This window comes from Hylobates moloch, unplaced genomic scaffold (assembly GCF_009828535.3).
Source record: "Hylobates moloch isolate HMO894 unplaced genomic scaffold, HMol_V3 SCAFFOLD_1, whole genome shotgun sequence".
In the NCBI taxonomy this organism is placed as follows: domain Eukaryota; kingdom Metazoa; phylum Chordata; class Mammalia; order Primates; family Hylobatidae; genus Hylobates; species Hylobates moloch.
The window spans coordinates 101,637,416-101,660,644 of record NW_026652276.1 but is presented as its reverse complement, the minus strand read 5'-3'; the positions used below and the strand labels follow the sequence as shown (position 1 = coordinate 101,660,644).

Sequence of the window (23,229 nt, the reverse complement as noted above, 5' to 3'; positions counted from 1 at the left end):
TAAGAGACAGGGGACAATGCTTTATTGACTTGGCACCTATGAACCGGTGGCTACAGGCCCCCAGGGTTCTTTGCTCCTGCAAAGTGGAGGCTCTGTGGTGGAGACGGCATAAATCAGAGATGCTGGTTCCAGCTGTAGGGAGGGGCCACTGTCCCTGCTTTGGCCCCTCCCCCAGTCCCCTTGTCCAGCCGAGCACCATCTGAGTGAGTCCAGGCCCTCTCAGAGCAGGGCAGGACAGGGACCCAGGTTCCTCTGCAGCCCCTGAGGGCCCAAGGTAGGAGCTGTAGGCCCCTCCTGCCTTCCCTCTTCTTGGGGATCCCAAGATGGGTTGGGGGAAGAGGAGATACCCCATTTAAAGAGCCCCTGAGCCTCCTGGATCTAGGTCAAGGAAGGCAGGGTCTGGTGCTATAAAAAGAGCCCCACCAAAGAGAAGAGTTAGGAATCATTCTCTTCCCCTCGTTTTGGTTTTAGCTGAGCAAAACCACGGGAGCTTTCACTGAATTGGGCTCAGTGTTGAGTCGATGACAGGCTGAGGTCACGCAGTAAGTGGACGGGGGTACAGCCAGGCTCCCCCATGCAGGACTGCACTGTCTAGGTAGGCTCTCTCCCAGGCAAGGGAAGGAGGGGCAAAGTGAACTGTAGTCATCACAAGAGGAGGGCTTCCTGGAGGAGGAAGGGCAGGTCACAGCTCCTGGAAGAACAGGTGGTCTGCAGAGCGGGCTGGGTCATGAAGGCTGGCACAGGACACTGGCATCCTCGCTGTGGTCACAGTTGTGGGCATCCCAGCGGATGTGAGAGCAGAGCAGCAGGGCACTTTCTTCCCCACGGCACTTGACATTGTCCAGGAGAATGGGGCCTCGGCCTGGGCCAAAGTGAGCCTCGCCAGGGGCTGCGAGGGCCTGGCCACAGCCCAGCTGGCGGCACAGGACACCGGCTGCCCGCAGGTCCCAAGCATCATCACAGACAGTGCCCCACCGTTGCCCTAGGTAGAGCTCTACACGCCCCTCGCATCGGTGGGCTCCGTTGACCAGACGTAGATGCCCTGTGGGAGGACAAGGGCTGGGTTGGAAGGGGCTGGTCCATGCCAGGCTACTCCCAAGCTAGGTCAGGTTGGGAGTAAAGAGAGGTCTGAGACACTCTGAGCACTGCCCTAGGAGCCACTAGATGAAGGCAGACACATGAAATTAAAGTAAGATTGGCGCTGGCTGGGCACAGTGGCTCACGCCTGTAATTTCAGCACTTTGGGAGGCCGAGGCGGGCGGATCACGAGGTTAGGAGATCGAGACCATCCTGGCTAACAGAGTGAAACCCCGTCTCTACTAAAAATACAAAAAATTAGCTGGGCGTGGTGGCGGGTGCCTGTAGTCCCAGCTACTTGGGAGGCTGAGGCAGGAGAATGGCGTGAACCCGGGAGGCAGAGCTTGCAGTGAGCCGAGATCATGCCACTGCACTCCAGCCTGGGTGACAGAGCGAGACTCCTTCTCAAAAAAACAAAAAAGAAGATTGGTGCTGGGTGCGGTGGCTCATGCCTACAATCCCAGCACTTTGGGAGGCTGAGAAGGGAGGACTGCTTGTGCCCAGAAGCCAGACAGCAGCCTGGACAACATAGCAAGACCCTGTCTCTAAAAACAAAACAAAACAAAAAAACAAAAATTAGCCGGGTGTGGTGGTGTGTGCCTTGTAGGCTCAGCTACTTGGGAGGCTGAAGCAGGAGGATTGCTTGAGCCCAGGAGGTCAAGGCTTCAGTAGCCATGATTGTGCCACAGCATTCCAGCCCAGATGACAGAGCAAGACTCTGTCTCAAACATAAATAACATGGGGCCAGGCGCAGTGGCTCATGCCTATAATCACACCACTTTGGGAAGCCAAGGCTGGTGGATCACTTGAGGTCAGGGGTTCGAGACCAGCCTGGCCAACATGGTGAAACCCCGTCTCTACTAAAAATACAAACACACAAAATTAGCTGGGTGTGGTGGCACATGCCTATAATCCCACTTACTGGGGAGGCTGAGGCACGAGAATAGCTTGAACCTGGGAGGTGGAGGTTGTGCCATTGCACTCCAGCCTGGGTGACAGAGCAAGACTCTATCTCAAAAAAATAAAATAACAAATAAATAAGATGAGCATCAGTCCAGACCCAGTCTCAGGACTGGGAGAAAGCGTGCAAACGTTTTTGAGTGATCCGCGACGTGTACTGGGTGCTTCATGTCTGCTCTCTCTCTAGTCCTCTGTTCATAATCCCAGTACCCCAGCCCCAGGCCGGCTGTTTGGAGACTCTGTTACATCCTATTATGTCTCCTGAAGGTCATCATGGTCTCCCGCACCCCCCTGGGCTCCCAGAACTACATTCTGAATTTTTTCATTGCTCTGCTCAGGACAGGATCCTTATCCCCTCATTCTGATCTCACCTCTAGAAATCTCCAGATTGCTGTAGTTTAAAGCTCACCTCCTTCTTTCTGGACACCATATTCCTACAAAGGAGGCCTGAGACCAACGAAAAGGACAAGACTTCCAGGTCCCAGTGTGAATCTGCTGAGCTTTATAACCTAGGCTGTGACCTCCCCCAATCCAGGTCCTTCAGACCCTGATGCCTCCACCCACTTTCAGGGGATTAAGGGCACCTACCGTCCCTGGGCCGAGGAGTGGGCACCCGCGTGGTCTCAGAACCATCCTGCTGGACTTGTAATCCCAGCTCCTCTGGGCCTGGTTCAGGAAGGACAGCGATAAAGAGGTGGCTGTCACAATGGGAAGCATGTTCCTTAGGGCCAGGTCCCCTCCTGCTCTCCCCAGGAAAGCCTGTCCTAGGGACAAAAAGGACTTCACAGGTTCCTGAAGAACTGCTCCCTTTGATCAGAAATGGGGGTTGTGTCACTGAGTGGGTGCAGTGGCTCACACCTGTAGTCCCAGCACTTTAAGAGGTCAAGGTAAGGCTGGGCATGGTGGCTCACACCTGTAATCCCAGCACTTTGGGAGGCTGAGGCGGGTGGATCACCTGAGGTCAGGAGCTCGTAGACCAGCCTGGCCAACATGGTGAAACCCCGTCTCTATTAAAAATACAAAAATTAGCCAGGCGTGGTGGCACGCGCCTGTAGTCCCAGCTACTAGGGAGGCTGAGGCAGGAGAATCGCTTGAACCTGGGAGGCGGAGGTTGCAGTGAGCCACTGCACTTCAGCCTGGGTGACAGACTGAGACTCTGTCTCAAAAAAAAAAAAAAGTCATGGTGAGAGGATCGCTTGAGGCCAGGAGTTCGAGAGTAGCCTGGGCAACACAGTGAGACCTCATCGCTAAAAAAAAATTCAAAAATTAGCCAGGCACGGTGGCATGTCCCTTGTAGTCCCAACTACTCTGGAGGTTGAGTGGAGTAGGATTGCTTGTGCCCAGGAGTTTAAGCCTGCAGTGAACTATGATCGTGCCACTGCAGCCCAGTCTGAGTGACAGAGCAAGACTCTGTCTCAAAAGAAAAAAAAAAAAAATAGGTGTTGTGCCTCTCCAAACCTTGGCCCCAAAGCAGAACCCTTTGTGGCCAAAACTATGGGAAGTAGGGCCTACTAGCCCTGGGGCGCTGAATGAGGGTGAAGGTATCAATTCCCACAGCAATCAATGAATTTCACAATGTTCTGCCAAACTGCAAACACCCCTTTCCACTGACTCCGCCCAAAGGTCACACGCTAGCTCTGGTAAGGGTGATCCACTCTCTGCTTAATAGAGTTTTGCTGGGTCTAGATTTAGCCGGGAGCAAACGGCCCCACCCTTTACGGACTTGATGAGTTTCTCGAACTAGAATCGGCCTTAGCCCTGACCTTCGGACACCGCCCCTCACAGCTGCACCACGCGGCCCTCCCCAGGCCCCGCCCCATTTTCCACTGCAGAAGGCTCTCCGTTCCGGCCCCGCCCCGCCGCGCAACCGCAGAGCGCGCGGACGGCGGGGCGGCGCCCCTCTGCGGAGTGCGCATGCTCCCGTGGCGGCAGTGCCGCAGAGAGGCCTCATGCGTGGCGCCGCCCTGCCCCTCCCACGCCGCAGTGCGCGGCCCCGCTGTCAGCCTCACCTGCGCAGAGCGCTCCTGCGTCTTCGTGGTGGCCGCAGTTGTGCTGGCCCCAGCCCAGGTGGAAGCAGTCGCTCAGGCGGGCCTCGGTGCCGGCGCAGCCCACGTTGTCCAGCAGCACGGGGCCGCGGCCGTAGCCGAAGTGGCCCAGGCCCGTGGCGCCCAGCGCAGGCCCGCAGCCCGCCTCGCGGCAGGCCACGCGCGCGTCCGCAAAGTCCCAGTCATCGTCGCACACGGTGCCCCAGGCCCCGGCGTGCAGCACCTCCACGCGGCCGCGGCACGGACCCGGGCCGCCCACCAGCCGCAGCCGCCCACCTGCGGGGCGCACAGGCCCGCGGCCAGAGGGGCTGGGCTGGGGCTGCCGGCTCCCAGGCACAGCCCCAGCCCTACCCTTCCCCACCCCCCGCAGACCCCGGGCACCGCCACTTACTTTTCTTTCCCGCGGCCCAGGCGGCAGTGGTGAGCAGTGCCGTCTCCCGGGAAGGCTGGGGGCCAACTCCTGTAGCTGCGGAGACAGGTCATCTGGAGTGTTCGAAGGGGACGAGGAGGCCTTATGTCCAGCAGGGCATGGGGACGCCTACCAAGACCCCCCAACCCTACCAAACCCGTACCGCCACTCAGCTGCAACCCCAGAGTCACCACGTTGTCTGGCGCGCGTTGGGATCTCCGGGAAAGTTGGTCGAATGAACCGAAAGCTGATTCTAGGTGTTACCCTAACTTGAGGCCCAGGGATAGTTCCTATCCTAATTCCAATTGGCACTGCTAACCTTGATTCAACCTTCATCTCAATCGACCCCCTCATAAGGTCTCTCAATTTCCAGTCTCAGCATCATACCATTGAAAAAAAAATTTTTTTTAACTTCGAGACACGGTCTTGCTCTGTCACCCAGGGTGGAGTACAGTGGTGCGATCATAGCTCACTGCAGCCTAGAACTCCTGGCCTCAAGTGATCCTCCTGCCTTGGTATTCCAAAGTGCTAGGACTGGTGCGACCCACCATGCCCAGCTAATTTTCTTTTTTTTTTTTTGATACAGAGTCTCGTTCTGTCTTGCCCAGACTGGCGCAATCTCAGCTCTTTGCAACCTCTGCCTGCCAGGCTTAAGCGATTCTCCTGCCTCAGCCTTCCAAGTAGCTGGGATTACAGGCGCCCGGCTAATTTTTGTATTTTTATTTATTTATTTTTAATTTTTGTATTTTTAGTAGAGATGGGATTTCACCATGTTGGCCAGGCTGGTCTTGAACTCCCAACATCAAGTGATCCACCTGCCTCAGCCTCCCAAAGTGCTGGGATTACAGGCGTGAGCCACTGTGCCTGGCAATTTAAATATATATAATATATATACTTTATATATTATATATATTATATAATATAATATATAATGTATATATTATATATATTATATAATATATTATATAACATATTATATGTTATATAACGTATTATATATTATATAATATATAATATATAATGTATTATATCATATAATATATAATGTATTATATTATATAATATGTAATGTATTATATAATATATAATGTATTATATATTATGTAATATATAATGTATTATATAATATACAATTATATAATATATAATATATTATATATGTTATATTATATAATATATTGTATTATAATAATATATAATGTAATGTGTATTATATAATATATATAATATAATTATATTGTATATATTTATTTATTTATATTTAGAGACAGGTTCTAGCTAAGTTGCCCAGGATGGTCTTTAACTGACCTCAACAGATCCTCCCGCCTGTTTCCCAAAGTACTGGGATTATAGGAGTGAGCCACCACCCACATTCCAAATTTTACTTCTGTGGTTTGAAGAAATCTCTTACTGCCTCCTCCCACCCCGCTGAAGTTTTCAGAGCTTTGAGTTTCATCATCCTTGCTCCGTCTGCTCATAATTGTCTCACCCACCTCTGCACCATCTGGCCAAAGCCCTGGCCTGTTAGCCAGGGCCCCCGCCTGTGAATCCAGAACATTCTTCCCAGTTCCCAGCCGCACCCACCGTACCCCTAACATTCCCGCCTGGAGGGCTGAGCTCTTTACCGGACGGATCTGTGTGCCAAGCCCAGTCCTCTCTTGTGGCTGAGGATGGCAGTGCTGTGAGCGTTGGGGGACCCAGGCCTAGGGCAGGAGAGAAGGGGGCAGGGTCAAAGGCTGAGATTCTGGTCTCTGGTCAGCCATGGGCTGTCAGGGGAGGATAGGAGGGTCTCCCTGGAGGAGAGAATAGATGTTACTTCCAGGGCTGGTGGCTGCAGCGGGGTTCCAAGGAGGCCTGTCCCCACTTTGATAGTGGTAGTAATTCACTTGTGCTGTGAGGCGTACACTTCAGTTTATACAGGGCTCTCAACAGACATGCTTTCATTTCTCTCCAGTGTCCCATGTTCTCATCAGAAGCCCTCTGTGTCCAACAGACATGGAGTACAGAAGGCCTCGCCCATCAGGGAGGACCATACACAGTCCTGAGTTCTCATTATCCTCTTTTTTTTTTTTTTTGAGATTGAGTTTCGCTCTTGTTACCCAGGCTGGAGTGCAATGGTGCGATCTCCGCTCATTGCAACCTCCACCTCCCAGGTTCAAGTGATTCCCCTGCCTCAGCTTCCCGAGTAGCTGGGATTACAGGCGCCTGCCACCATGCCTGGCTAATTTTTGTGGTTTTTTTTTAGTACAGACGGGGTTTCACCATGCTGGCTAGGCTGGTGTCAAACACCCGACCTCAGGCGATCTGCCCATCTCGGCCTCCCAAAGTGCTGGGATTATAGGTGTGAGCCACCGCACCCAGCCCATTATCCCCCTCTTACAGAGAAAACAGGGCTAGCAGGGCAAGGGCCGTGCCCAGGGTTAGCAGGGGCTCTGTCAGGGCTCACTGAGACAGACTTCTGCTCTCCTAAGGCCCCTCTTAAAGTAAAAAAACAAAAAACAAAAGAACTAATCTCTTGAGTGGGGAATGGGGCAGGAGGGGGGACTCACTCGACTCGGGAGGTGGGGCTCAGACACCGGACCAAATTGAGGACTAGCTAAAACAGGGATGGGGTGGGAGTGCCTCTCCATGAGATACGCCCACCCGTATGCCATGTCAGTTTACCATTGCCGTGGCAACACCTGGAGTTACCTTTCCATGGCAACGCAGACAACCCAAAAATTACCATTCTAGTTCTTAAAATATCTGCATAATCCACCCCCTAATTTGCATATACTTGAAAGTAAATAGAATTACGACTGCAGACCTGCCTCTCAGCTGCTACTCTGGGCACACTGCCTAAGGGGTAGCCCTGCTCAGCAAGGAGCAGGACCTCTGCTGCTGCTGTGCACTGCCGCGTCAATGAAAGCTGCTAATACCAGCTGGCCCTTAAATTCTTTGCTGAGGGAAACCAAAAACCCTCCTGGACTAAGCCTCAATTTGGGGGCTTGCCTGCCTTGCATTAACTGTGTGACCATGGGCAAGGCTCTGACTCTCTGGGCCTCAGCTTTCCCACCTATACACTGGGAATGATAGCCCTTAGTTTGCTATGAGTTATGAGCTGTGGGCAACCACTTTATCTCTTCCAGAGCAGAGTCCATCTGTGAAATAGCATTATTGGCCCTATTATTCCTCTTTGCTGAGAAACCCTCCCAAATAGGTGGGGAGAAAATACTATTATTAGAGCATCAGGATGACAGAGGGGTGTGCTAGGTAATGCTGTGAGCATTAGAGAATTCTGGAATATCTCTGGGGCAATTCTAGAGTGTTACTCTGAGTGTTATTCTAGAGTGTTACTCTAAAGTGGTCCAGGAACAGTACTTGCTGGAACGTTCTGGAGGCATTCTTGGGATATTGCTATAGAATTCTCGAGTATTGGTGAAGCAATAGTACAGGTTTTTTTTGTTTGTTTGTTTTGAGATGGAGTCTCTCTCTGTCACCCAGGCTGGAGTGCAGTGGCGTGAGCTCGGCTCATTGCAACCTCCACCTCCTGGGTTCAAGCGATTCTCCTGCCTCAGCCTCCCAAGTCGCTGGGATTACAAGCATGCACCACCACGCCCGACTAATTTTCGCCATGTTGGCCAGGCTGGATTAGTGCAGTATTGTTCCATAGCCATGGAGTGTACCACAAGGAGTTCTGGGATATTCGGAGGCACTTCTAGAACAGGACTGAGATAGAAGTAATTTTGGATGCTGCCTGGAGAGCTCTGGGGAGCATCAAGACAGCCAAAACACCCTCCCCGTCCACCTCCCCACCGAAGCCATCTCCTCCAGCATTGCCACAGGGCCCCGCCCACCTGCCCCGGCCCCGCCCACCGTCCACCGCCCGTAGAGCCCGCACCTGCGCAGAGCGCGCCCGCGTCCTCGTGGTGGCCGCAGTTGTGCACACCCCAGCCCAGGCTCTGGCAGGCTGCCAGGCGGGGCTCGCCGCCTTCGCAGTGCACGTTGTCCAGCAGGATGTGTCCCGTGCCATAGCCGAAGAAGGCGTTGGTGGTGGCGGCCATGGCCGTCCCGCAGCCCAGCTGACGACAGACCACAGCGGCATCCGGCAGCCCCCAGTCGTCGTCACACACAGTGCCCCACAGGCCATTGTGCAGGATCTCCACTCGGCCCTGACACAGGTTCGCGCCCCCTACCAGGCGCACGCTGCCCTCACCTGGGGACGGGGGGCGGGGGCAGGGCGCATCTCCCACTGGCCTCTGCCCCCGTCCTCACCACAAGGGCAGCCCGGTGTCCCAGGACCTACAACCCATGGGCATCTGCTCACCCCGCTGCCCAGGGTACCACCTCCTTGGTCCAGACTGGGGGTGGCTTGTGGGATCACAGTATCATTTCTGCCTAAAACCAACCCCCCTACCCTGCTCCCTGTCTCCTGGCAGCCTGGGACATGCTGCTTTCTCATCTACTGCAAATGACATCCTCAAGATACAACGCCCTCACCTCTTCCTCCAGGAAGCCCTCCCTGATCTCCTGAGGAATGGGACCTCTTCCATCTCTGGACTTCCTTGCCTCTTTCACTGTCCCTCTTTTAGAGCACTTTTCATTTTCTTGTTCTAGTCATGATCATCATTCTTGGGCTCATCTGACCTTCCTGTGAGATTAAGCTCCAGTCTCACCGCCCACTCATTTTCTTTTTTTTTTTTTTTTTGAGACAGGGTCTCACTGTGTCCCCCAGGCTGGAGTACAGTGGCATGATCTTACTGCAACCTCTGCCTCCTGGGTTCAAGTGATTCTCCTGCCTCAGCCTCCCAAGTAGCTGGGACTACAGGAATGTGCCACCACGCCTGGCTAATTTTTGTATTTTTTGTAGAGACAGGGTTTCACCATGTTGGCCAGGCTGGTCTGGCGCTCCCAACCTCAAGTGATCTGCTGGCCTCTGCCTCCCAAAGTGCTGGGATTACAGGCATGAGCCACCGTGCCCAGCCATTTTCTCTAACTTTACATCTTCAATTTGTAATCCCTGTCTTCCCACTGCCTAGGGTAGGGTGTGAGAGACTCCTCTCCCAAAACCCAGGTGGTGCCCACATTATGCTTACGTACTTTTTCCATTCGGCAGTGTTGTAGGAGGTGCTCTACTGGTTAACATCTTCCTTGTTGGGGGCTGCGTTGGCAAGAATTCTGGAAAGGAAGTGAGGTGGATACAGGGGTCTTTCTGTTCTCCATCCTTACACCACGGGGTGTTTAAGGGGCAGGATGATGGACCCATAAGGTGCTTGCCGCCAGAGCCTCTGGCCACACAAAGAGTCACAGCCAGGAACCCTGGGGTATGAGAGGAGAGGGTCCACACCAGAGTCCTGGACTCCTCTAAAGCACGGTTTTTGTTGTTGTTGTTTTTTATTTTATTTTATTTTTTGAGATGGAGTCTTGCTCTGTCGCTCAGGCTGGAGTGCAATGGCACAATCTCAGCTCGCTGCAACCTCTGCCTCCATGGTTAAAGCAATTCGCCTGCCTCAGCCTCCTGAGTAGCTGGGATTACAGGTGCCTGCCACCATGCCCAGCTAATTTTTTGTATTTTTAGTAGAGACGGGGTTTCACCATGTTGGTCAGGCTGGTCTTGAACTCCAGACCTCAGGTGATCCGCCTGCCTCGGCCTCCCAAAGTGCTGGAATTACAGGCATGAGCCACCGTGCCCAGCCTGAAGCACAGTTCTTAAAGCAGTTCACCGCCCTTGGGAACTGTTAGCGATGCAGATTCTCAGGCCCCATCCAGACCTGCAGAATCAGAAACTCTGGGATTGGGCCTCAATCTGTGTTTTCATGAGACCCCCTGATTTTCTTGAAAACTAGAAGCACTGCTCTCAGTTTCTGCTGCAGCTCTGTGCCACGTGGAGCTCATGGTCAGTGTGACCCCAATAGTCTGTTTTTTCTTTGTTTTTTGAGACAGGATTTTGCTCTGTCACCTAGGCTGGAGTGCAGTGTCACAATCATGGCTCACTGCAACCTTGACCCCCCAGACTCCAGCAATCCTCCCTCCTCTGCCTCCCAAGTAGCTGGGACCCCCCCAAACGCCTCGCTAATTTTTCTGATTTTTCGTAGAGTTAAGATACTATGTTCCCAAGATGGTCTCAAACTCCTGGGCTCAAGCAATCTTGCCACCTCGGCCTCCCAAAATGCTGGAGTTACAGGCATGAGCCCCCATGCCCAGCTGATTGTCTGGTTTTAAAACTGGGAAAGGGGAACCGGCGGGGTGGCTTGCACCTGTAGTCCCAGCTACTGAGGCGGGAGAATCCCTTGAGCCCAGGAATTTGAGGCTGCAGTGAGCTATGATCACACCACTGCACTCTGGTCTGGACCAAAGAGTGGGACCCCATCTCCAAAATCTCTAAAAAAAATGTTTTTAAAGGGAGAGGGGCTCTGCTGGGACAATCAAAGTCTTACATAGAAGCAGTAGTGCTGGTTTTCTTTTGGTCCAAGGTCAGGGTCAGGCAATGACCCAGAAGAATCCCTGGGACCCATGCTGGGGCTCTTCCCCGGCACCAGGCACTGTAGCCTCTGGCCTGATCTGCATGTAACAGCCTTACCTGTGGGAAGTCCCTTCATTTATCTAGCCTACAGCCCTGCTGCCTGCCACAGTCTGTCTGTACCTCCAGGTCCCAGGGCTTCACTCACCATCACACAAGACAGCCACATCCTCGTAGTGAAAGCAATTGTGGACGCCCCAGCCCCGGCTGCCGCACTCGCTCAGCGCAGCTTCCTGCCCGCGGCACTCCACGTTGTCCAGCAGGATGGGGCCTCGGCCTTGGCCAAAGGCGAGGGGCCGTGGCACGGGCAGCGCCAGTCCACAGCCCAGCTGGCGACACACTACGTTGGCGTCCACCACGTCCCAGTCGTCATCACAGACGCTGCCCCAGGAGCCACCGTGCATGACTTCCAGGCGGCCCCGGCAGCGGCTGGGGCCCCCCACCAGCCTCAGCTCTGTGAAGAGGGTGGAGCTGGCACCAGGGGGTCACTGAGTCCAACCTCCAGGATGCCCACTCCAGGATGTCCTTTTTTTTTTTTTTTTTTTTTTTTTTTTTTTTGGTGGAGACAGCGTCTCACTATGTTGCCCAGGCAGGTCTCAAACTCCTGGGCTCAAGTGATCCTCCTGTCTTGGCCTCCCAAAGCGCTAGGATCACAGACGTGCGCTATGGGACCCAGCCAGGTTACCCACTTTGCCATGAAGCCATGGGAACCTTGGGATCAATCCCTTCTGGAAAATGGGGAGACTACAGCTCCCCTGAGATGGGGGCATCTAGAGTCAAGGGGAGCTGGTTAGTCATCACTTCCTGTGGTTCCCTGTCTGAGGCTGGAGTACCTGGGGGACAGGTGAGGGTGAGGAAGGGCAGGGTGGGGCACCTACCTGGAAAGGGCAGTGGAGTGGGCTGTAGGGCGCTGGCTGAAACAGAGTGAGGAAGAGCATTGGCCCCTCTGCCCACACCATGGCTCCCTGGTCCCAGGAACACACCCCCCCAACCCCCATAGTCCTCAACATCACCCCCGTCTTCTTGGACTTCAGTATCCCTGCTTTGCCAAAGCCCCATTGTCTCTTTCTCTGACTGTCCTGATTGGCTTCCCTGCCTCACCCCTCTCCTAGTGGTCTCTGGGCCAACCCAGAGAGATCTGCGGGTGTAAATCTGTAGATCTGCATGTCTCAAACTAATGCTAAATCCCATAATGACCCCTGTTACCTGCAGGAGGCTCAGCTCCTGAGCTTTCACTACAAAACCTTCTAGAATCTTCTAACCATTTTGACCAGCCTCGCCTTTTTTCTTTTCTTTTTTTGAGACAAAGTCTCGCTCTTGTCGCCCAGGCTGGAGTGCAATGGCGCGATTTCAGCTCACTGCAACCTCCGCCTCTGGGATTCAAGCGATTCTTCTGCCTCAGCCTCCCAAGTAGCTGGGATTACAGGTGCGCACCACCACGTCCAGCTAATTTTTGTATTTTTAGTAGAGATGCGGTTTTGCCATGTTGGCCAGGCTGGTCTCAAACTCCTGACCTCAGGTAATCTACCCACATTGGCCTGCTGAAGTGCTGGGATTACAGGTGTGAGCCAACACACCTAGGCAAGAGCTTTTTTCAATTCCCAGCTTGGAGCTCCTTCCTCTGGGAAGCCATCCTGGAGCCCTCAGCTAGAAGTGCTCTCTGTTTCCTCTGAATTCCTGGGCACTACATACCCAGGCCTCTTTCGGGGCCTTCTCTGGTAATGTGGCCATGCCTGTCTCAACTCTGTGTCCCCGGACTCTCCGCTCAGAGCCTGGTACTCAGCAGATGTTCAGTAGCTCCACCTTAAATGTGTAAATTGGCTTTGGGATTCATTATATTTCCCTCCCTAAAGATTTACCTAGATGAGTCCTTCTACTTCATTCTTCTTCTTCTTCTTTTTTTTTTTTTTAAGACAGTGTCTCAGTCTGTCACCCAGCCTGGAGTGCAGTGACATGATCATAGCTCACTGCACCCTCCAATACCTGGGTTCAATCCATCCTCCTGCCTCAGCCTCCAGAATAGCTGGGACTACAAGCTCCTGCCACCCTACCCAGCTATTTTTTTTTTTTTTTTTTTTTTGAGACAAGAGTCTTACTCCATTCAGGCTGGAGCACAGTGGCATGATCTCATCTCACTGCAGCCTCTGCCTCCTGGGTTCAAGTGATTCTCCCACCTCAGCCTCCCGAGTAATTGGGACTGCAGGTGCACACCACCACACCCAGCTAATTTTTATATTTTTAAGGTAGAAATGGGGTCTCACCATGTTGGCCAAGCTAGTCTTGAACCCTTAACCTCAAGTGATCCGCCTGCCTCAGCCTCCCAAAGTGCTAGGATTACAGGCATGAGCCATCGCTCCTGGCCTAATTTTTTAATTTTTTGTAGAGTCAGGGGTCTCACTTTGTTGCCCAGGCTGGTCTCAAACTCCTGGCCTCAAGTGATCCTCCCATCTCAGCCTCCCAAAGTGCTAGAATTACACGTGTGAGCCACCTTGCCTGGACTTGAGTCTTTCTGCTTCAGCTATCATGTATGTCCTCGTTGCTTTCTTTTTTTCTTTTTTGTTTTTTTTGAGACGGAATTTCACTCGTGTTGCCCAGGTTGGAGTGCAATGGCGCCATCTTTGCTCACCGCAACCTCCGCCCCCTGGGTTCAAGTGATTCTCCTGCCTTAGCCTCCAAAGTAGCTGGGATTACAGGCATACCACCATGCCTGGCTAATTTCATATTTTTAGTAGAGATGGGGTTTCTGCATGTTGGTCAGGCTGGTCTCGAACTCATGACCTCAGGTGATCCATCCGCCTCAGCCTCCCAGAGTGCTGGGATCATAGGCGTGAGCCCTGTGCCCGGCCCGCATTGCTTTCTTTAGGCGAACTGAGTTAATCATTAGGAAAATTTATAAGTTAGGCAGGATCTTACAGACAGGGCAACTTCAGGGTTAGTGAGATTAGACAACTTACTCAGGGCCACATAGCAAATCAAGGGTAGAGCTGAGAGACTACCCAGACAGCCATACTCTTCTTCATCATGCAGTTCTGAGCATGATGCTTGAGAGTGGAGGTGGGAGAGGAAACAGGGAAGTGAAATTTGCCTACCAGGCAAAATGGAAAGCCCAAAAATAATTCCTCACTTGTGGCCCGGGTATGACAGTTCTGACACTTTCACGTACATTACCTTGTAGAATCCTTATAACCACCCCCTGCAGCCTGTACTTGTGTACCTATTTTACTGATGAAGAAACTGAGACTCCACTTCTTTTTTTTTTTTTTTTTTTGAGACAGAGTCTCGCCCTGTCACTCAGGCTGGAGTGCAATGGCACGATCTCAGCTCACTGCAACCTCCACCTCCTGGGTTCGAACGATTCTCCTGCCTCAGCCTCCTGAGTAGCTGGGATTACAGGCACCCACCACCATACCCAGCTATTTTTTGTGTTTTTAGTAGAGACGGGGTTTCACCATGTTGGCCAGGCTGGTCCTGAACTCCTGACCTCATGATCTGCCCGCCTCGGCCTCCCAAAGTGCTGGGATTACAGGCGTGAGTCACCGTGCCCGGCTGACTCCACTTCTTATTTATTTATTTATCTTTATTTCTTTTTGAGACAGAGTCTCACTCTGTCACCCAGGCTGGAGTGCAGTGGCGTGATCTTGGCTCACTGCAACCTCCACTTCCCAGGTTCAAGTGATTCTCCTGCCTCAGCCTCCTGAGTAGCTGGGATTACAGGTGCGTGCTGCCATGCCTGGCTAATTTTTGTATTTTTAGTAGAGATGCGGGTTTCACCATGTTGGCCAGGCTGGTCTCAAACTCCTGATCTCAGGTGATCTGCCCGCCTTGGCCTCCCAAAGTACTGGGATTGCAGGTGTGAGTCACCGCGCCTGGCCTTCTTCTTATGTTTGGATAGTCCCTAGGTCATTTGATTTCATCTCTTTTACCAGCTGTCTTTCCAACAGCCATTGGTGAACACACCCTCTTTCTCTCCTTCCCTGCACCCAGTGTCCCCTAACTGCCCATTCCATGGGTGTGTTTACCTGTCACCTCCAGTACTGAGCTCTTCATTCCCCAAACTCAGACTCTTAGCTCTTTTGTCAACCCTGGGCAAAGGTCAGCGTTGGAAAGAACAGCAGGAACGAGCTCATTCACAACCCCCCTCCTACTATAAAGTTACCGCTGGGACAATGAGAGCCAGAAAGAGGAAGTGGCGAGGGCTAACGGGAGGACTCACCCAGTGGCAGGAGGAGAAGGAAAGACAGGGCTTGGGGGAGGAAGGGAGGGGCAGCACTCCCATCTCCCAACCTCCACCCCCAGCCCTTCTCATCCGGCTGGGGACCAATTAGCATCTCTGCTTCTTTGCGCATCTAGATGGTGAAGGGTGTTTCAGATGCTCCCATCAAGGTGCCAGGGAGAAGTCACAGGTGGAACATCTGAAATTAAAGATCCCAAATGTTGCTGGGCCTCCCAGCACTTTGGGAGGCCGAGGTGGGAGGGTTGCTTGCACCCAGGAGTTCAAGATCAGCCTGGGCAACATAGTGAGACCCCATCTCTACAAAAAGTTTTTAAAAATGAGGCCGGGCTTGGTGGCTCATGCCTGTAATCCCAGCACTTTGGGAGGCTGAGGCGGGTGGATCACTTGAACCCAGGAGATCGAGATACAGCCTGGGTAACATGGCGAAAACCTGCTACAAAAAAATACAAAAATTAGGCCGGCCACGGTGGCTCATGCCTGTAATCCCAGCACTTTGGGAGGCTGAGGGAGGCAGATCACTTGAGGTCAGGAGTTCGAGACTAGCCTGGCCAACATGGTGAAACCCCGTCTGTACCAAAAATACAAAAATTAGCCAGGTGTGGTGGAGTACACCTGTAATCCCAGCTACTTGGGAAGCTGAGGCAGCAGAATCTCTTGAACCCGGGAGGTAGAAGTTGCAGTGAGCTGAGATCATGCCACTGCACTCCAGCCTGGGTGACAGAGCAAGACTCTGCCTCAAAAAGAAAAAAAAATTAAATTTTAAAAATACAAAAATTAGTAGAATTTTCTTTGTGGTGATACATTTTTTGAGACAGAGTCTCACTCTGTGGCCAGGCTGGAGTGTAATGGCACAATCTCGGCTCACTGCAACTTCCGTCTCTGAGGTTCAAGTGATTTTCCTGCCTCAGCCTCCTGGGTAGCTGGGATTACAGGCATGTATCACCACACCCAGCTAATTATATATATGTATATATATATTTCTTTTCTTTTCTTTTCTTTCTTTTTTTTTTTTGATAGAGAGGGGGTTTCACCATATTGGCGGGGCTGGTTTTGTACTCCTGACCTTAAGGGATCCACCCACCTTGGCCTCCCAAAGTGCTGGAATTATAGGCGTGAGCCACTGCGCCGGCCCAGAACATTTCTATTTTATGAATCGGGTATGGTGACGCATGTCTGTAGTCGCAACTAATTGGGAGGCTGAGGTAGGAGGATCACTTGCACCAAGGCTGCAGGAAAAAGAAAAAAGTTCCAAGTGTTTACTTCCTAGAGGGGTCAGCTTCAGGGGAAAATGACATTTACACTCGCCTTTGGCATTCTGAGTGGAGATGACGGCAGAGGCAAAAGCTGGGAGGTGAGAAAGATGCTGCTTGGATGGAAACGCATGAGGAGTCGGGCATGGCTGGAGCTGAGGATGTGTGAAGAGGGCAATGGTGGGAGAGGGGGTTGGGAGGGTTGGCTCGGCCCAAACCATGACCAGCCCAAGGGCTCAGAGATTATCCTCCAGGGCTGCACATTTGATTTTTGTTTTCTTTCTTTCTTTCTTTCTTTCTTTCTTTCCTTCCTTCCTTCTTTCCTTCCTTCCTTCCTTCCCGCCCTTCCTCCCTCTCTCCCTCCCTTTCTTTCTTTCTTTTTTTGATGGAGTCTCGCTCTGTCATCCAGGCTGGAGTGCAATGGCGCAATCTCAGTTCACTGCGACCTCCACCTCCTGGGTTCAAGCGATTCTCCTGCCTCAGCCTCCTGAGTAGCTGGGATTACAGGCACCCGCCACCACCCCTGGCTTATTTTTTGTAGAGATGGATTTTCACCATGTTGGCCAGGCTGGTCTTGAACTCCCGACCTCAGGTGATCTGCCCGCCTCAGCCTCCCAAAGTGCTGGGATTACAGGCATGAGCCACCGCACCCGGTCTGTGCATTCAAAATATAGTGTTGGTGCCACGGACCGCAACCCACTTAATTTGGGAGGATATTGATACACATGTATTGTTTTATTTTCATTAATTCTTTTTAAATTGTACAATGCCTTCTAAAAAGGACTCTGGTTTTCCATTTATTAGAACAATATAAAGTTTCCCTTTCAAATTAATTAATTTGTTTTACTTTAAATATTTTTTTATTTTTTTATTTTTTAGAGATAGGCTCTCACTGTGTCACCCAGGCTGCAGTGCAGTGGCATGATCATGACTCACTGCAACCTCCCTATCCTGAGCTCAAAGGATCCTCCTGCCTCAGCCTCCTGAGTAGCTGGAACTGTAGGCTCACACCACCACACCCAGCTAATTATTTTTCTTTTTTCCTTTTTAGTAGAGATGGGCTCTCGTGCTGTGTTACTCAGGCTGGTCTCAAACTCCTGGCCTCAAGTGATCCTCCTGTCTTGCACTTTTTTTGTTTTTAATACCCCAATCCTAAATCAGAAAAAAAAAAGAAAATCTTCAAGGCCTTTCCACCCGAAGTGGGCTGAGCATTGTAAGCAGCATTTACTCTCTCACACCTTCCTTCACTTTTTTTTATGTATTTGTGTGTCATGGTAACTATGATTTCCTTAATATTTTTTCTCATTTTATTGGCTCATTTCTTCTGATTTAAATTATGTATTTTTATTTATTTATTTATTTATTTATTTATTTATTTATTTATTGAGACAGAGCCTCCCTCTGTCACCCAGGCTGTAGTGCAGTGGCCTGATCTCAGCTCACTGCAACCTCTGCCTCCTGGGTTCAAGCAATTCTCCTGCCTCAGCCTCCCAAGTAGCTGGGACTACAGGCATGTGCCACCATACTCAGCTAATTTTTGTATTTTTAGTAGAGATGGGGTTTCCCCATGTTGACCTGGCTGGTCTGGAACTCCTGACCTCAAGTGATATATCAGGCTCGGTCTCCCAAAGTGCTGGAATTACAGATGTAGCCACCACACCCGGCCCTGATTTAAATTAATTCTAGGCCAAGCATGGCGGCTTACTCCTGTGAGCACTTTGGGAAGCGAGGAGGGAGGACCTCTCTTTTTTTTTTTTTTTTTTTTTGAGACGGAGTCTTGCCTTGTCACCCAGGCTGGAGTGCAGTGGCACGATCTTGGCTCACTGCAACCTGTACCTTCCAGGTTCAAGCGATTCTCCTGCCCCAGCCTCCTGAGTAGCTGGGATTACAGGCAGGCATCACCACGCCCAGCTAATTGAGGGAGGATCTCTTGAGCCCAGGATTTCAAGACCAGCCTAGGCAACATAGTGAGACCCCATCTTGGCAAAACTAAAAAACAATTAGCTGGGCATGGTGGTGCATGCCAGTAATCCCAGTGCTTTGGGAGGCTAAGGCAGGAGGATCACTTGAGCCCAGGAGTTCAAGGCTGCAGAAAGCCATGATCGCGCCACTGCACTCCAACCTGAATGACAGAGGGAGACCCTGTCTCTAACTAAAAAGAAAAAAAAAGTGCATAAACCATGAACTTAGAGCTCAAAGAGCACTCACACTGTGTAACCAGCGTCCCAGAAGCCTCTCTCATGTCCCCTTTTCTTGCAGACTTTTAGCAGGGGTCTGATGCATTGTGTGGACTGTGGACTGGTTGGCTGGGGAGAGATGGGAGGCTGGTTTAGAGGCTGATGCAGTTGTCCAGACTCCAGGCCATGGGAGGCAGAGAGGAAGGAGAGATGCGAAGGATACGTGGGAGACTGAACTGGCAGGACTGGGCTTCTCTTGGTGTTGGGGGGCAGGGAGCTAGGAGCATCCATTTGGCTCCCAGCCACACTGATGGAGACTTTGTAGGAGGTGGTGGTGGAGAGGATGGTTCTGTTTGGGCTACATTGAGAGTGGGACTGGGGGACATGGGTGCTCGTCCCAGAAGGAGCTCCCCACCGTCCCCCCAACCCCCTCCTCTCTCTGGCTTTACCTCTGCCCTGGTGTACAAAGTCTGGTTGGGGAGAAGATGAAAGCCTATCTGGATGCGGACACGGGGATTTCAACACCCCATTCATGGGGCCCAGGACAGCCCCCAGTGGAATAATCACCTTTTGTCCTCCTTCTGCCTGGACTGGGGACAGCTGGGAGATGGGAGCTGAGAACCATGAGGAGGGGGAAAGTCACAGTCCAGTCTTTGCTTGTTGTGGGGGGGCACATAGTTATCTTGGCCTCCTTTTGCCTCCTGGCCTCGGTGCCACTCACTTCTCAGGCTGCTGGGATACTGGCCCCCCAGGCCAGATCAGCCCCCACCCTGGGGACAGGCAAATTCCAGAGACCCTGCCAGGAATCCTCAGCTTCCCCACCTCTATCCCCTGCCACCTTGGCCCAGGAATGAGGGAGAAGGACCCCCGATCCTGACCCCCACGAATCTCAAATCCCAGGTGACCCCAGAGCCCTCCTCCAAGCCTGCCTCCTCACCCACCCAGCTCCAAGGTGGGCCCCTCCAGTCTGCTCCTGCTTCACGCCCTGGGGAACACTGGCAAGACGAGGCTTCATCCTTCCCTGTCCTTGGTGATTAGGGCTCTTGAAAGCCCTCCCATCCCTTCATATCCCTTTCCAAGTCCGTCTGTTGCCCGCATTCTCTACAGTACAGCCGGCAGCATAACACAGCGGTTCATATTGCAGCATCAGCTCCACCATCTCCTAGCTGTATGACCTTCACCTTGCAAAGCCTCACTGTTCTCATCTGTAAAATGGCATTTGTGATCCACTTACCCCTTATCATTTTTGCCAAGTTCAATGAGCAAATGTTTTCACAAGGCTTAGCCCAGTGTCTGGCCCACTCTAGGTGTGGTAGCTATTGTTATCATTACTGTTTCTCCATCGAGACTGCAGACCCTCGAGGGCGGAAACCAGATCTTATTCAATGGTTGCATTTGGTACAGGGTGGATACTCAGGAAATGTTTGTTGAGTGACTGAATCAAGGTGATGGCTACAGAATCATAGAAAACAGCAGCCAGAAGGGGCTTGGGAGATTAACAAGGACAATTTCCCATCTGACCTGTGGGAAATGGTTGCCTCTCTCTCTCTCTCTCTGTCTCACTCACACACACACACGCATGCACATGCACACACGCACAAACACCCCAGCAAAAGCAAAGGATTCATACCTGGGGGAATGTTCTGGGCTCTTTCTGTCTCTTCTTCTACAGTCAATCGAAGATCGAATCACTTTGTCTGCCCCTGGAAGTTTAGGAGGAGGAAGGATCTTCCAAATAGAAATCAACACAGGCGTTTCTTCTTTTCTTTCCACAGCTGGAAGGTGAGCAGAGGCAAAGTCCCTGTCCATGGAGCTGGCTGGTGGCCCCAGCCTGTCCCCATCCGACCTTAGGGACAACGAGAAGCAAAGGGGAGTGGAGGTGGCCGGCACCAGCTGGAGTGGCCCCAGAAAAAGGGCACCCAGGTGGAGGTGGAGCTATGTGGTTGGGGGAGGCATGGACTCTCAGGGCCAGGCAGCCCCTCCTCCCCCCACAGCCCCCCCACCCCAGGGTTCATGTTTCAGAAAGGCCTGGATAGGTCTCCACCCCTTTGCAGGGCAGCCAAGCATCCTGATCTTTGGAGGTAACCCTGATCCAGCCCAGGAGTCCCCCTGATGATGTCCAGACCCATATCTCAGCTGAGGTTTTGGAAATGGTCCCAGGAGCCACAGTGTATGGAATGGGTTTCCCACATAGGCAGGACCTCACAACCTCACTCAGGGGCTGCTGATTTTGACTTCTTTTTTTTTCTTTTCTTTTCTTTTTTTTATACATAGTCTTTCTCTGTCACCCAGGCTGCTGGAGTGCAATGGCACAATCTCGGCTCCCTGCATCCTCCGCCTCCCAGGTTCAATCAATTCTCGTGCCTCAGCTCCCGAGTACCTGGGATTACAGGCATGCACCACCATGCCAGGCTAATTTTGTATTTTTAGTAGAGGCTGGGTTTCTCCATGTTGGCCAGGATGGCCTTGAACTCTTGACCTCAAGGGATCTGCCTGCCTCGGCCTCCCGAAGTGCTGGGATTACAGATGTGAGCCACAGCACCTGGCCTAATTTTGCCTTCTTGTGTAGTTCTTTTTTTTGAGACGGAGTTTCGCTCTTGTTGCCCAGGCTGGAGCACAATGGCACAATCTTGGCTCACCGCAACCTCCACCTCCCGGGTTCAAGTGATTCTCCTGCTTCAGCCTCCCGAGTACCTGTGATTACAGGCATACGCCACCAAGCCCGGCTAATTTTGTATTCTTAGTAGAGACGGGGTTTCTCCATGCTTGTTAGGCTAGTCTTGAAATCCTGACCTCAGGTGATCCGCCCGCCTTGACCTCACCAAAGTGTGGGATTACAGGCGTAAGCCACCGCACCCGGCTAGTGTGTAGTGCTTGAGTTTTGGTGCTTTTTGGACTTTTGTAGTTGTGGGTGGCAGGAAATGATGTGTGGCTTATTTTGTAGTTTGTAGCCGCAATAAATGGCTATGCTGGGATCCTGCATCTTTCCCACAGGGGCACAAACTCTCAGAGCTGGAGGGACCCTTAGAGCCCCTGCAAGGCAGTTCCCAAATCTGGTGGAGCATCCCCATCCCCGCCAGGGGCATGTGTTTATTTATTTTTTATTTTATTTATTTATTGAGACAGGATCTTACTCTGTCACCCAGGCTGGAGTGTAGTGGTGATCATAGTTCACTGAAGCCTCCAACTCCTGGGCTTAAGCGATCCTGCCGCCTCAGCCTTTTAGCACGCTGAGACCACAGGTGTGTGCCAGCATGCTTGCCTAATTTTATTATTTATGTATCTATTTATTTGTTTGTTTATTTATTTTTGAGATGGAGTCTTGCTCTTGTTGCCCAGGCTGGAGTGCGATGGTGTGATCTCGGCTCACTGCAACGTCCATCTCCCCGGGTTCAAGGGATTCTCCTGCCTCAGTCTTCCAAAGTGTTGGGATTACAGGCATGAGCCACTGCACCTGGCCAAAAAAAAAAATAAAGATTGAGAAGCTCCTGAGGATCAAACAAATTGGGGACCAGTCCCAGCTTTTTATGGTGAGGCTGGGAAGACTGAGGCCAAGGGAGGAAAACAGGTGGCCTGAGTGTGGGCCCGGCGGGACTTAATTTCCTGACTCCTGGTCATGATGCTGTTTCCTATTTCTTGGAAAAAGGAAGTACTAGATGCACCAGGCGAGGTGGCTCACACCTGTAATCCCAGCACTTTGGGAGGCTGAGGTGGGCAGATCACTTGAGGTCAGGAGTTCGAGACCAGCCTGGCTGACATGGCGAAACCCCGTTTCTACTAAAAATACAAAAATTAGGCGTCGTGGCAGGCGCCTGTAATCCCAGCTACTCAAGAAGCTGAGGTGGGGGAATCACCTGAACCTGGGAGGTGAAGGTTGCAGTGAGCTGAGATCACGCCACTGCACTCCAGCCTGGGCAACAGAGCGAGACTCCATCTCAAAAAAAAAAAGAAAAAAGAAAAAGAAAAGAAAATACTTGATGGAAGGCTGCCATCACCATGCCGCAAAATCTCCACGCCCCTGCTGCTTGCACACGTCCTTCCTCCCTCCCTCCTCCCCTGGCCTGGGGAAGCCCCTTCCCCGAAGTCCAGATTCCATTCCTTCCATCATCTCAGGGACCTCTTTCCCTCCATCTACACATCTATCTGTCTTCCACATTCAGCTGCTCCTTCCCAACCAGATTTTTCAGCTTCTAAGCAAGCTCTTATCTTTCTCATTAAAGCAAACAGTGGCCAGGAGCAGCGGCTCATGCCTGTAATCCCAACACTTCTAGAAGCCAAGGCAGGAGGATCGCTTGAGGCCAAGAGCTCAAGACCAGCCTGGGCAACATAGGGAGACCCCATCTCTATAAAAAATTAGAAAAGTAGCCAGGCATGATGGTGTGCACTGGGCTGTAGTCCCAGCTACTTGGGAGGCTGAGGTGGGAGGATGACTTGAGCCTGGGAGGTTGAGCCTGCAGTGAGCTATGATTGTGCCACTGCACTCCAGCCTGGGCAACAGAGAGAGACCCTGTTTTAGGGGAAAAAAAAGAACTATGATGAGTTATTGCACCCACCTATCAGAATGGCTGAAAAAAAAAA

General features: G+C 51.9%; 2 protein-coding genes across 2 annotated transcripts in view; one reads left to right on the top strand and one right to left on the bottom strand.

Annotated features, from left to right (window-relative positions):
* Positions 1-20,565, bottom strand: SSC4D (scavenger receptor cysteine rich family member with 4 domains). Its single transcript, XM_032756229.1, has 11 exons — positions 20,282-20,565; positions 15,204-15,402; positions 11,869-11,904; positions 11,139-11,444; positions 9,571-9,648; positions 8,372-8,686; positions 6,117-6,194; positions 4,474-4,548; positions 4,047-4,358; positions 2,626-2,703; positions 1-1,042 (listed from the first exon to the last, which is right to left on the bottom strand). Exons 2-11 carry the CDS (start codon positions 15,334-15,336, stop codon positions 726-728), a joined length of 1,728 nt encoding a protein of 575 aa, XP_032612120.1. The 5' UTR covers positions 15,337-15,402; positions 20,282-20,565; the 3' UTR covers positions 1-725.
* The window catches only part of ZP3 (zona pellucida glycoprotein 3), a 45,407-nt gene continuing 30,553 nt past the window's right edge, over positions 8,376-23,229 (top strand). Inside the window, exon 1 of the mRNA XM_032756238.2 lies at positions 8,376-8,651. The gene's annotated coding sequence lies outside the window, so the exon portion shown is untranslated. The remainder of the gene's footprint in view (positions 8,652-23,229) is intronic.

Excerpts from the sequence above, each read along its gene's own strand:
- SSC4D (XM_032756229.1), bottom strand. The coding sequence starts at position 15,336 with ATGCGCAAAGAAGCAGAGATGCTAATTGGTCCCCAGCCGGATGAGAAG. Across the intron at positions 9,649-11,138 it reads TGTGGCTGTCTTGTGTGATG|AATTCTTGCCAACGCAGCCC; the intron begins GTGAGTGAAGCC and ends CTTCCTTTCCAG. Across the intron at positions 4,359-4,473 it reads CTGGGCCGCGGGAAAGAAAA|GTGGGCGGCTGCGGCTGGTG; the intron begins GTAAGTGGCGGT and ends TGCGCCCCGCAG.